We start from the raw sequence: 14,947 nt of genomic DNA on the forward strand, positions 1-14,947 counted from the left end.
ACAGATCCATATAAAAGAGCCATGGACTCATCCGTTGAGGACCAGCAAGGTCAATCAACCAGATCCATGCCCGGTTTCAGAAAATAATTCTTATTCTTTATTTCAATATCTTCCACGACGCACGTGTGGGTATCTTCGGCGACCCAGAGCCCGAGCACCGTATGGTCAGCACCCTTTAGGATCCTTCGCAGGTGACCTAGTGCTTCACTCATAGGCCGCTTCTTTGGTCCCTCATCCACCGTACCGGAAGCTCACCATTTAAATCGAACCGAGACTGGCCAAGACCTCGGCCGACCTTGCTACGCGAGACGTCCTCCATTGACTCTCCGTCAGCAGTTGCAACTTTATCAGTTAGGTCTCCATGACCTTAATCCATAAGACGGTCAAAATGCTTCCCCAGCATTCTTGACATAAAACAGTCATTTACAAAGTCACAAAATACAATTTCTAAATCGAACTCTCGTCTTTCCACATTATCCCTCCTTAGTCTGCATTACTTATTTCACATTCCATTCAATGTGTACTCATTCTCATCCATTTCCTCATATCGACGACACATTAATTCACATACACATTCACATTCACATCCATACATCCACATCTACATGCATACATCCATTTTCACATCCTCATTTATACATCCACATCCCATATCCACATTCATACATACACATCCATACATCCACCTACATACATACATCCACATCCGCATTCCCATTCACATCTATACATCCACACACATACATACATCCACATCTACATCCACATTCACATCTACGCATATACATCTTCATGCATACATCCATTTTCACATTCATACATCCACACTCCCATCTCCACATTCACACATCCACATACATACATCCATTTTCACATTTCCATTCATATAACCCCATATGCCTTCACATCTAATCTTTTACATCACATCCATTCTTGCCCTATCACAACCCATATACATCTTATCCTATCACATACACTTCTTACCTCATCTCATACGCATCTTATCACGTCTTAATTCATCTTATCACCTGCTAACTTATTTCATAAGCATCTTATCACCTCTTATCACATCTTATACACCTCTTATCACATCCTATACACCTCTTATCACATCCTATCACATCTCATATCTATTTATAGAATACAAGAGAATTCCTATATTTAATATAAGATTTCTTTACACATTTATTTATGCATAAATTCCATTTAAGGAGATTAATACTTTCGAAGTAAAAATCAATCTTTTATGCATCTTCCTATGCATAAATTCATTTTAAATGAAAATGACACTTTTGAATTAAAATTCAATCTTTTATGCATCTTCCTATGCATAAATTCAATTTAGATGAGAATGACACTTTTGAATCAATCTTTTATGCATCTTCCTATTATATGCATAAATTCAATTTGGTAGGAATTACACTTTAAGAATAAAAGAATTTCTCTTATGCATCTAAGTTATGCATAAAATACATTTATGATGAAAATCACACTTTTAGTATAAAAAGAATATCTTTTATGCATACTTCTATGCATGAAATCCAAATATGATAAAAGTAACTTTTATAATAAAATAATAAACTCTTATGCATACTTCTATGCATGAAATTCAATTGCGATAAAAGTAACACTTTTATAATAAAATAATCAACTCTTATGCATACCTCTATGCATGAAATCCAAATATGATAAAAGTAACACTTTTATAATAAAATAATCAACTCTTATGCATACTTCTATGCATGAAATTCAATTGTGATAAAAGTAACACTTTTATAATAAAATAATCAACTTTTATGCATACCTAGAGCTATGCATGAAATTCAAATATGATAAAAGTAACACTTTTATAATAAAATAATCATCTTTTATGTATACCTCTATGCATGAAATTTAAATATGCTAAAAGTAACACTTTTGTAATAAAATAATCATCTTTTATGCATACCTCTATGCATGAAATTCAATTATGCTAAAAGTAACACTTTTGTAATAAAATAATCATCTTTTATGCATACCTCTATGCATGAAATTTAATTATGCTAAAAGTAACACTTTTGTAATAAAATAATCATCTTTTATGCATACCTCTATGCATGAAATTCAATTATGCTAAAAGTAACACTTTTGTAATAAAATAATCATCTTTTATGCATACCTCTATGCATGAAATTCAATTATGCTAACAGTAACACTTTTGTAATAAAATAATCATCTTTTATGCATACCTCTATGCATGAAATTCAATTATGCTAAAAGTAACACACTTTTGTAATAAAATAATCATCTTTTATGCATACCTCTGTGCATGAAATTCAATTATGCTTAAAGTAACTCTTTTATAATTAAAGAAAATAAATTTTCTTTTACTAATTTCTAAAAATTTAGCCATAACCTCCTTTGTATAGTTGACCATTTTTCAATTTTCTACATCTTTAAAACTAATTAAAAGTACACCAATATTGAAATTATCCTAAAGTAAATATTTTTTTCACTTAATTGAGATAAACATTATAAAAATTTGACATTAATCACTTAACCATTCACCTAGGATAGAGAATGGTTGGTTTTGTTAGAGAAGAGAGGGGAATGCCTTTTGTAATGAGGCCTAACATTATAGAGAAGACATAAAGCATAAAAACCATTTTAAAACCATAAAAATCCATAAAATAATTGAAAGAAAGAAGAACCACCAACTTACTAATGACTTTGATAGCTTTCCTTTGGCTTGATGGTTTGAGGGTTCAACTCTTGTTTGAACAAGAGATGCCACCAATCTTTGGAAGAGGGAAATGTCAAAAACTAATGAATTATTAACAAATTCATAGTTCTTGGCTTGGATGGAGTAGAGTAACAATGCATTAGACATTGTTGAGTTCTAACAAAGGAGAAGGCCTCTATTTATAGGAAAAAGTGAGCTCCTAACCAAACAAACTGATTCTAGAATTTTCCAACTCAGTTTGGTCAATTTTTGACTATTTTTAGGTTAGTTGAGCTAACTTTTTGCAACTAGACTTGAATTAGGAGAGAGGAGAGATGAAATATCTCAATTTTTATGAGTTTAAAACTCATTCAAACATGTGAAATATGCACCTCCTTTAATGGACTCCCCTTCCTTACATATGTGTCAAAATGGAATCATTATACCCAAAATATCTCATATTTTTAATATTGCTCATAGTTTTTTACTAATAAACCTTGTACATTTTTAACTCTTCATCTTATGTGAGCATTTACTCATTTTTGGATACCCAAAATATCTCATATTTTTAATATTACTCATAGTTTTTTACTAATAAACCTTGTACATTTTCAACTCTTCATCTTATGTGAGCATTTACTCATTTTTGGGTATCTTCTTTTACAAATTGGATTTATCTCCTCCCTACACATGGATTGATGCTATTGGCCCATAGGAACCTTAATTGGACCATAATCCAAAAATTTCTGAAAATCCAGACCCTTAGGCTAAGGTCCTTTATACCTATTTCCAATTAATTCCAATTGCACATTGGAAAATTCTTTTTGAATTTCTGTTTCAGGGGAACTTATTTTAATAAGATGAGTTATTTTTCTATCCAGAAATATTTAAAATTTGAATATTCTCTCTCTAGAATATTTTCTCTCTCTATGCCAAAACAGACAGAGACAAGATCTCTTATATTTCTGAAGAGGGAATTGATTACAGGAGAATATGCTAGACATTTTGAGAGGCCGGGGAGGAATCTTACACATTAAAAGACACACCCCTAAGTCCAAAGGACATAACCATTGATTCAAGAGCCACACCCCTTCCCAGGGATGTGTCTCTTCACTTGTACCCTTTCGGCCTCTAGTTAAGAAAGGCCTCTGTCTCAATGCAAACAACTCAGCTTTCTTCTCTCTAATTATCTTTAGTTCTTGTATTCAATTTTAATTATGTCTTAATAGACTAGGAAGTCCTCACACAAACTATTAGACTGCATGTCCTTCTTGGTCTTGGCTCTACAGAGGAGAGCGAAGGGGGCAGCGGGAGGGAGGGGGCAGTGGAAGAGAGAGAGAGAGAGAGAGAGAGAGAGAGAGTGAGAGAGTGAGGGAGTAGGGCTTGGGCCCTGTGCACTGAGAGAGAGAGAGAGAGAGAGAGAGAGAGAGAGAGAGAGGCTAGATCGCTTGTTGCTTAAGCCTTAAGCTCTAGAGTGGGGCGGCTGGCCAAGAAAGAAAGAAAGAAAGAAAGATTTTATTAACGTCTTCCAAAAGACCGAACTCGGCCTATGAGACAAATCGGTGTACCTGTATGGGGTATCCTCTGTCATCCCAACAAAATGAAAAAGTACAGAACTAAAAAGCTGAATCTGGGTGTGCAATAAGTACAATGAGTGGTGAGCTCTACTACTAGGAGAATGCAAAACTATATGCATGGAGTATACAATCATGATATGCAGCCTAGCTAGCTCCATCCTGTACCATACTGGGGGTATAAAATGGTATACATCAATGAAGGGGGTGTCCACAGCTCCCTGAAGAACATGCCTGGGTGTGCTCTGAAGCGAGCCAGTCGCTCCGCACCCTCTCTGTGAAAATGAGCTCTGATCTTTATCATCTCTCTCTGGTATAGGCATGGTGTCCGAAAGCCAGGTGTCCTCTGTCTCTTGCGGGCTCTGAGTGTCTCTGCTCTCTGGAGAGTAATTCCCTGCCGTGTAGGGGCTGGGAGTGGGATGGATCTCTAGTAATCTGTGTCTGTCGTCCCCCCTCTGGAGTTGTCTGAGCCTGTAATGATGTCTCTCTGTGGCGCTGTATGTCTAGAATGAATCTCCCCACTATGTGTTGGTCTGCTGCCTCAAAGATCTGGCGTAGGGAATGTGGCTCTCTGAATAAAATGGGATATCTCTCTCTAATGGTGGCTGTATATGCTCTGCATCTACATACATAATCTCCTCACTCTCCACCTCTCTCCACCTCCTCTGAATAAAATGGGATATCTCTCTCTGATGGTGGCTGTATATGCATCTGCATCTGCATACATAATGCTCGTCACTCTCCACCTCTCTCCACCTCCTCTCTGCACAATCTCGGGGGATCCGTGCTGCTCTGCCATCTCAATCTCCAATCGGTGTGATGAAACTCTAAGCTGACCAATAGCCACTCGGAAGCTGTGTGGTAAAAAGCCCTCCATATATCTAGGTCTCTCTACCTATAAATCCATCATCAGTGATACTCATGAAGTGATCTCTGTAGTATAGCATCTTCGGTGGAAGAGGCTGTGTAGGTGATATCCATGTCTCTCGTGTATAGAGCTGCCATAGATCATGTCTCAATACTCCGTTCCTCTCACTATGAGAGAGACGGATATGTGGTGCATCCCTGTCATACTGGAATGGTGGTAGATGATCCATGTCTAGGCCATGCTGTGAGAACCAATGTGTGACCTGTGCATACCATGATCCTCTGTCTCCTGCCTCAGCCAACTGTCAAGATGCCTCAAAAGCTCTGTATGACAATCTGTCCTGTGGCATCTCTCTGAATCTGTCTAGCAGGCATATAGTCTGGAATATGGCCTCTACCATCATAGGGGGCGCAGCAAACTCTGCTCGGATAATGTCATGAGGTACTGACGGTTTGCTGCATATCATGCGTGCCATCATGAGGGCCTGTGGTCTCTCTATCTGTGTCCACCAATGGGTAGCAAGGCCTGGCGCCCATACCGCTGCTCCATACATCAATGCCGGTGTGACTAATGTGTCAAATAGGCACCCCTTCGTCCGAGACTCCTGAAAATGCGCCTGGCGGCAGTCTCTCTAGCATAGCCAATGCTCCATATCCCCGTGTCAATCTAGCTCTGGTTGCTAAACCCATGGTGAAGCGTGTGGCTGCTGTTGCAGAGAAGGTAACCCCTAGGTACACGTATGATGTCACCACCTCCACCTGGCGTCCTGCGAGAGTGAATGTCAGCTGACTCCTGCCCTGTCTTGATGTATGAAAGACCATAACCTTGGTTTTCCCAAGGTTCACAGTAAGACCCCTCTGTGTGCAGAAATCATCGAGTGCATGTAGATGCTGTTGTAGACCACCTGGAGACTCAGACACTAATACAATATCATCAGCATAAAGCATAATATGTACTGAGGTACTTGCTAAATCAACCCCATCTCCGCCTCCCCGTGTAATGAAGTCAGCCACCTCATCAATGTATAACCCAAATAGCGTGGGGGAAAGTGGGCATCCTTGCTTCACACCAATGGTGCTAGCAATAGTCTCAGACATACCTCCTGGACATCTGACTCACCCAAAGACCTGCTCATATAATGCATAGATGCCCCATGTCATATCTGCTGGTATGCCAAGAGACTGCAGGCGCTGAAAGAGCCTCTCTCGTGGTACTGTGTCAAATGCCTTGCGGAAATCCACAAAGCAGCAATAGAGCTTTCTCTTCCTCACTCTGGCCTGATCAATCATACATCTCAAAGTGAATACATGGTCAGGGTAGAGAAAGCTCTCCTGAAGCCTACCTGCCCTGTTGAGTGTAAACTTGCTCGCTCAGCATATAAGCTAAGCTCTTGCTCCAACACTGCACCATAAAGTTTGGCCAGCACGTGGCCAACCATAACCGTCCTGTAGTTGCTCGGATCGAGCATATCCCTTGTTTTGTGAATCGGCAAAATGGTGTGCATCGTCCACTCTGCAGGCAAACCCTCTGCTGGTGCCCTGTTAAAAAGGTGTGCAAGAAAAGGAGCCAAAGAATCTACTGCATATATGAGATGCTCACCCTGCAGGCCCGTAGTGGCCCGTCCATGCGCTGTAGGCGGCGGATAGCTTCCTATACCATCGAGTGGGTAAAGAAGCTAGCTGTAGTAGGTCGAGGCTCCTATTATGGCTGAGGTATAGACCCACATACACATCCACATCCATTCTTCCACATGCATTCTTCCACATACACATCCACATACACATTCACATCCATTCTTTCGCATACACATCCACATACATTCTTCCACATACACATCCACATCCATTCTTCCACATTCATTCTTCCACATACACATCCACATTCAATCTTCCACATACACATCCACATTCATTGTCATTACATCACATCTTATAACATCCTATTTTCATCTAATCACATCCCATACACATCTTATCACATCCCATACACATCTTATCGCATCCTATTTTCACCTTATCTCATCCATTCACATGCTATTCCCGTTTAATAGCTTTTTCTAGGTTGATTCCGGTCCCCATAATGTCCTCTGTCTGGTCCAGTGTCCTCCGATGCCCGACTAGCCCCTATCTCCTCTGGATCCACAGGGTGGAGGATCTCCATGTCATCATAGTCATACACTTCACACTGTCTGCTCTGTGTGTGGGCATTGAAGTCGCCCATAATAAATACTTCCCCTAGTGTAGAATAATGCATAATCTCCTCTGACAGACAAGTGTATAGCGAGGCTCCTATCTCCTCCTCCTGTGGCATGTCCTCTGTAATGACATAGGAGGATCCTGATGGAGAAAAGTAACATAGAGCTATGTATATAACCCTGTCCTGTGAGAGCTGTAAGCAGATCCACATGTATCTGGCCTCTAGATCCTGTGCTACCACTCTCAGTCTCCCCTGTAGCTCCCGTCTGAATAGAAATGCTACTCCCCTCGACCCTCTCGAGGTACCCTGGCGTGTGGTCCTCCTGTATGCTGACTCCCACTGGAATCCCTCTACTCGAGGTAGCCCTCTCTCTGGGCTCTGATGTGTCTCTGTCAGAAGTATAATGTCTCTCCCCACCATAACATGCTCCAGTCGTCCAGGCTGCACCCATAGTGAACCATTACAGTTCCATACTACCATGTGTATCTCTGTCAATGGCCTGGTCTGTGTCCCATAGACCCCAAACCGCTAATCCATGGGCCGACCATCAATGATGACCCGACCATCTCGATAGAAGGCCTTCTTGCCTTCTCTTCTCGCGTGTAAGACTCGTGGCATGCAAGTTCTCCTATGCTCAAGCTGCATCCTCGTGAGATCATCATCCAAGAAAATAGGAGCTTCCTCTAAACCCCGTAGTATGACCCTCTTCCTCATGAAGGTGACCCTCTCCGTCTCTCCTGCAAACTGTAGGATGAGGGCTCGCTTGCGTGTTGAGTCTTTCCCGGCTCTCCATGCTTTGGTGAAGGGAAGAGGGTTCTTGGTGAAGGGGAGAGGATGCTCTTCCTTGTAGCCGAGCTTCATGCATAGAAGCTGTCCATCTTTCTCGGGAGTGGAGTCGGGTGTCTCGGCTATACCTATGACTCGAATGTTGAGGCGGCGGGCATGCCTCATCTTCTCCTCCTCAATGGTGGTGTGAATGATTTGGTGTTCTTCCCTTTGAGTCTCCTCCCTCACTTCTTTACGGATGTTCTTCGTCACCACCTCAACCCATCCTAACTGCTTGGCTTCGAGCTTTCCCTCCATGTTCTTTGTGATCTCCTTAGAGATCTCCCCTTCTTCCTTCTCAGTATTCTTGATGGCTACCATTTCCACTTTCAATGCACTCACCTCCTCCTTGAGTGCCGTGTTCTCTTGTTCGAGGTTCATAACCCGTGCTTCGAGAGCCATGATGTGCCCGTGTAGTTTATTCTCCACCTCATTGAGGTTGGAATCGGATGTCTTCTTGTTCTCCTTGATTAGTGCCTTCATTGCCGTCTCGAGGGCCTCGAGTTTCTCTTGGAGACTCGGGGCCATTCCTCCAGATCACTCTGCAGTCCTTCCCACGAGCAGGGAGGAGAGAGAGAGAGAGAGAGAGAGAGAGAGAGAGTTATGTTGCTGCCTTGGGGGCCTGAGCAAGGGTAGGTGGGGAAAGGGGGGCGCCGGAAGCGAACAGATAACAGCGGGGAGAAGGTGATGACGGTAGCGAACAAGGGCGGCCCAGGGAGAAGGCGGCGCTATGGTAGAGAGCAGTGCGGGCAACGTACAAGGCGGCTGTGCGAGCGGGCGACGAACAGGGCGGCGGCGCACAAGGCGGCTGTGCAAGCGGGCGGCGAACAGGGGAAGGGAAGGCGGCGACGGCGAACAGGGGAAGGGAAGGGGGCTTGAGCAAGGGCGGCGGCGCACAGGGCGGCTGTGCAAGCGGGGGCGAGTAGGGCGACAGGAAACAGGGGAAGGGAAGGCGGCCTGGGCCTATGAGAGAGAGAGAGAGAGAGAGAGAGAGAGAGAGAGAGAGAGAGAGAGAGAGAGAGAGAGAGAGAGAGAGAGAGAGAGAGGAGAGCACAAGCCTTATAGACTCATGGCGGTGCAGCCTTGCAGCCTGCAGGTCACGGGTGATGGCAGCCAGGCCAGCGTGAGGAAAGCAACGGGCAGCTGCCAGCCACCAACGGGAGGAAAGCAACGGGCAGAAGCGAAAAAAAACAGTGAAAAAACAAGGCGAAAAAAGTGTGGAAATGGCAAAAAAGAAATTAAAAAAACGGTGCAAGAAAACAGCGGAAAAAAAGGGTGCGCGCGGCCGTCCCGTTCTCGGGACGGCATCCCCTTGTGATGCATCTACCCAAGGCGTCCCCTCCGTCCCCAGCCCGTGCCGGAACGAATCGTTGATTCGGGATGGCGTTTCTGCGTCCCGGCCCTCCATCCCCTCCGTCCCCTCCGTCCCCTATTACTATGGTTCCTACACATACTTTTTGGCATGGTTTCTTACTTCTCCAATCCTTGAATCAGCCCGCAAATGAGTTCTACACTGCTGTCCAGCCCTTGGCAGTCCTTTTCAGCTGCTATCTCTTGGATATGTACCTGCTAAAAATGCTTTTGAGAATTTCTATCACCAACAACTTGACCAAAAGCTGATTTCTACTTACAAATTCAGTAAACCCATTGGTACGAGCTTCTCCAAGTTCTTCTAATCTACTCTACATCCGCATGCTTGACCTTCAAGGTCTCCTATGCCAGGGCTTGGCACACACATGTATGCATATGGATGCCACCAGAGCATAGCTGCTTGTGGCAAGTCACTTGGGATTGGGGAGTGAGGTTCTTCGTGACAAAAGCTATGGAATCAACCTGACTTCGACAAATCATGTTTGCAAAGTGTTTTCATTGCATGGATGTCAATAGAAATATGGCATGTGATGTCCATAAATCTTGTATCTTGAGGAATCCTTGGTAATACAATCATATGACAAGAAAGTTCAGCCTCTTCCGGTCCTATTGTAGTGTCATTTAAATTTCAGAATTGCTATCTTATCTAGTCGGTGCCAAATTCATCTTGTTTAATAGTATAAATAGTTTAACTATGTAGCAAGATTGTGCTCAACCCCTTTCGGGCCAATATCATTGGTATCATAGCCAAGGATCTTCCTCCTTCCTATGTGAAAGATGATCCTATCTTGCATAGATTAACTGTTAGTGCTTTAAGACAATATGGCAAGCCATACACGTAGTAAAGTGAATGTATATTCGAGAAAGAAAGCCCATGAAGAATAGGTTGTTGAAGATGTACACCATGGAACCCATGCAAGTGATGAACACTATGCTGAAAATGTATCTCATGACTATGTAAATGAAGGACAGCCCTCCCGTGATAACAAGAAGGTGCAAGATGCTAATGAGCTTGATGTCATGCATGCGAAGATGGAAAATCTCAAGAGGCAGCTATGTGAGAAAGATGCCCAATTGAAGACTTTGCATGAAGATCCAAAAGTTAGGCAGGTATCAGACTCTCAGCTTTTGTGAATGATGCATTGTTACATTAGAATTGAGTGCCAAACCAAGAGAGATGGCACTCTCTTGATGATCAAGCCCACATCTTTGGAGTATTAATCTACTCCCCTTGTGCACCGCTAATCAGCTATCAAAGTGAACATTTTGCTTTTAGCGCCAATTTTTTACACTAATTCCTTGTCATCCTTTCGGGAAAAATGCCCTGTTGTAAACATATCATAATACCAGTTTCGTTCATATTGTTGTACCATTACTCCAAGCAGTTTATCAGTCGGACGATAAGTTTCCCAATAGGAGCAACATCCAGCCAACTTGCCCATGAAATTCAGCTTGTTGATAAGACACAACAATGCTTGATGATCCACATGGATTTCTCATTCATCAAGGTGATGTGGTGGAGGGAATAGAGGGTGAGCTTACGTTCAAAAAGTTGTCTCATCCAAACCCTCTTAAAGCTGCTTCTACAAAGCTGAAATCTGCAATTCATCAAGAGAAGGAAAAGGTGTCAGTAAGCTTTTGGCATGGCTCTACTACACATGGAACCATCTCAGAGGCATGCTTCTTCACTTCTAGGTACACATTGTAGGGAACTGACTCATGTTTCAGCTCCTACAAGGAAGGAACTAAAGCACTATGTTCCTCATGCAGATAAAAGCAAGAGGAGAGCCGACATTTGTGGGGAGGATGTGTGTCACAGTAAGAGGACCAAAGAGTTCAAGATAGAAGACCAATCTATAAAATTTGAGAACTACCATGGCGAGTATGACTCCACCAATGCTTTATCTTTCATTTCCCAGTTTCAGATTGCCTTGCATGAGGGAGAGTTCACCGAAGGATCAAAGTGTTGTTGGCATGTATTACAAAGGGACTGTTGCACATTGGTTGTTGGCCGAGAAGCTTTCCGTCAACACCACTGCTACATGGGCTGAATTCAAAAGAAAATTTTATGCTCAGTTTTTGCCTCCTAATTTTGCAAAGAATGTACACCAAAAGTGGGATTGGTTGGGCCACACAAAGGAAGAAATCAATTAATTCTTATGTATAAACTTTTGATAGAGGTACTATTGGAAGTGATTCCCTTTATGAAGATTGATGAAGAGAAAAAGAAGAGAAAGTTTGAGTTGAGGCTTCAAACCATCTTTCAAAATGCACTTAAAATCTGTCCCAATCAAACTTTGTAGCAACTCATAAATTCAGCTTTGGCCTCCGAGCAACTCAATGTCAAATGGGTGCAATCAAAGATTGACCTAAGCATGGGGAAAGGGAAGGACAAAGCTGGTTTTAGCATGCAAAAAGGTGGACAACCACCAAAAAGCGACTTCAAGGATGCCAAAGGTGCTCTGAAAGCTAAAAATGTACAGAGAAGAAGCCTACAGACAGGATCATACTTTGATAATGAATATTCAGCACCTTGGTTCTTGATGATGATAAGAGTGCATCATGGTTATGACCATAAAAGAGATGGTTACATATGAGAACCTGCGCTTAAAATGGAGATGTCTTGGCATGCGTCCAATAAATCCATCCCAAAAACCTCTGAAAATTCTGCAAGAAGTCTTTGATGTAGCAAATCTAGCAGATTGTTCTGATCAAGTTCAGAACTTTGCCGCACTAGAACATCTGATTCGGCTTCAATTGGCTGCGAAAGAGCCTGCCTTTGAAGGATCTCAAACACACTTCCAACTGGCCGACTGCTGATGCCACAGGGGACTATACTTTTGAAAGGAGACAAATTGGTGGTCACATTGAGGGCCAGCCCATGGTAGGTTATCCAGCGTGAAACCCTGACTCCAATCGCCGCAACTTTCTTGTCTCCTACATTATCAGCAAGTAGGTGAATTCACACTAATGACCTCAACAAAATCTACTCACCAATCAACACTCACAAAAAGGTGCGTACACAAAGGTGCTAGCTTACCAACCCAGACACCCGTTAGTCCTTCAATGCGTGTGGCTTCAATGGCACATGCAGTCTGAAGAGCTCGAATGACTACTTCCTCCAGCGATCTAAGATACCAATGAAGGTCCATTCGATGATGCCGTAAGTTCAATATAGGGTACATAACCAGCTGCAAACCCAATAATCATAATGAACAAAGCATACATGTGACTGCAGTTCTATCATCGATCACCACCAAGCCTACTAATATGAACAATTCAAGATGATCTGCACAAAAAGACTCGGTGTCCAGCATGGCACCAACCAACTTTGAAAGCATAAGAAATTGCCATGGTGTGGAGGAGATAATAACGGACCTGGCCAGGACCATGGTAAGTGACTTCCCCTCCACGTTCTGTCCAGTAAAGATCGCACGGAGGGTGGTCTTTATCGAACAATAAATTCTTCTTGGAGCTGCGGGTCCCCATAGTATACACTGGAGGATGTTGCAATATGATTACCGCGTCATCTACATCATGTCCCTTTTGTATTGCTGCAGTGCTGCTCTCTACCATAGCTTTCTGCCACTTCCATGCATCCAAGTATGGAATGCTCTGATCATAAAAATCATAACAGTCACATCTGACACAATTAAGAATTAGCACTTGCAATATATATTGAGTATCTGCAAAGCTTTTCCGGCAGCATAATTCCAAAAAGTGACTTTCTTAGGGCTAGACAAAAAAAATAAAATTAAACTTTTTTTCATGCATTTTTATGATTCCCCATTAAGTTCAAATTCATCTAAAACATATACAGATCTGTATTTATTTATTTATGTGTGTGTGTGTGTGTGTGTGTGTGTGTGTGTGTGCGTGCGCGCGCGCGCGTGCGCGTGCGCATGTGTGGGTTTTGTATACCTACATACTTTTATTTTGTAAAAACCAGTGCTCTATTACCCAAAAACAATATACATGGGGAGGATGTACTTCAAAGAGAAGTGATCCAAGGAAGAAAGCTTAAAACAGTAGCAGAAGACTTCAAACTGTGGGATGTCAATAGCCTCCAACTGAAACGAGACCCAAGCAGGGGTCACCCCTTCCTGGACTCACTTCTCCAGTTAGCACTTTAATATACACTCTTAAAAGACAATAGCACAAGACAAAATAGCAAAAAGTAATTAACAACTCTGAGCATAGATAGATGACACCACACTGAGGCCGGAACGGCCGGCCCCCCCCCAAGGAAATGATATTATTACTTGGGAGAATTTGTTACAAGTACACGGGCCAAAGGCCAGATTTCCAATAAGCAATGCACAATGAAAACAAAATATCAAACCCAAACATGTTTGTTGATGCCGAGTCTGCAGTCACCAAGGGCTGCCCCGTCCATAGCACCTTCCAGAGTCACACTTCGCGTGCAATCCACCCGTCCCTGGCACTACGGATCACGCCGTGCCAGTCCTAGCGATGGGGCACCCTCACGGAGTTGACTCGGTGAATGGAAGAGGAGTCCAGACATAGGAGAGCAGGAGAATTCCTCATTCTTCGCGATGAAAATCTTCTGGAGCCACCGTACAGCCAGTAGGAAGAGTGAAACAACCTGGGCCACTTGTAGGAAATGCGTATGTCCTAAATCCACGCGAATAACCCCACTGGTTTGACCTGCTATACCTGCTGTACCTGCTGTACGACCAGAATCAGCAAATAATGAAGGTACTGTACCTACTGTACCTGCTGGTGTACCTGCCGTACCTGCTGTATGACCAGAATCAGCAATTAATGAAGGTACTGTACCTGCTGTACCTGCTGGTGTACCTGCTGTACGACCAGAATCAGCAATTAATGAAGGTACTGTACCTGCTGTACCTGCTGGTGTACATGCTGTACCTGCTGTACGACCAGAATCAGCAATTAATGAAGGTGCTGTACCTGCTGTACCTACTGTACCTACTGGTGTACCTGCTGTACCTGCTGTACGACCAGTTTCATGAGAATAATGAGTGCTCCAGCCTGTTTTCTCTAAAATCCCAGCCAACAATTGTGTTTTCTTCCTCTAAAATGCAAGGGAGAGGGCTGGAAGTGAGGCGCCTTCCTCCCATGCAAAAGATTGGGTGTGGTAGGTGGGGTAGGTGGCCAACCCCCACCCCACATGCTATAAAAGGGTGCCCAAGCCAAAAGAGGGTACCCACACTTATAAAGTGTCCACCTACTTTTAATGAAGTATGAAACCTGTAAGTTATAAGGCTTATAACTTAAAACTCTTATTTAAATAAGGATTTCCCACCTGTTCACACGCCACAAAACCTGTCAGAAGACAAGGCATTCCACGGCTCACGGGAGGGCGTCCCCGACCCCTGAGCTAGACACACATGTCAGGCATGCAAACGAAACCAGTTCACGCGAAAA

The 14,947-nt window shown here is 43.0% G+C and overlaps 1 protein-coding gene across 2 annotated transcripts in view; it reads right to left on the reverse strand.

Moving 5' to 3' along the window:
* Positions 1 to 11,673: 11,673 nt before the first annotated feature.
* Positions 11,674 to 14,947, reverse strand: part of LOC147632537 (octanoyltransferase LIP2p2, chloroplastic-like) — a 38,900-nt gene continuing 35,626 nt past the window's right edge. Inside the window, exons 2-4 of one of the 2 annotated variants that reach the window (XM_086807307.1) lie at positions 12,914 to 13,178; positions 12,576 to 12,726; positions 11,674 to 12,472 (exon numbers count right to left, since the gene is read on the reverse strand). In XM_086807307.1, the coding sequence (XP_086663433.1) occupies positions 12,123 to 12,472; positions 12,576 to 12,726; positions 12,914 to 13,178 (766 nt within the window). In that variant the 3' untranslated portion in view covers positions 11,674 to 12,122. The remainder of the gene's footprint in view (positions 12,473 to 12,575; positions 12,727 to 12,913; positions 13,179 to 14,947) is intronic. The other variant, XM_086807309.1, reaches the window with a different exon arrangement.

Source organism: Cibotium barometz, chromosome 13, assembly GCF_041138505.1.
Source record: "Cibotium barometz isolate CiBa-2024 chromosome 13, ASM4113850v1, whole genome shotgun sequence".
NCBI lineage: Eukaryota > Viridiplantae > Streptophyta > Polypodiopsida > Cyatheales > Cibotiaceae > Cibotium > Cibotium barometz.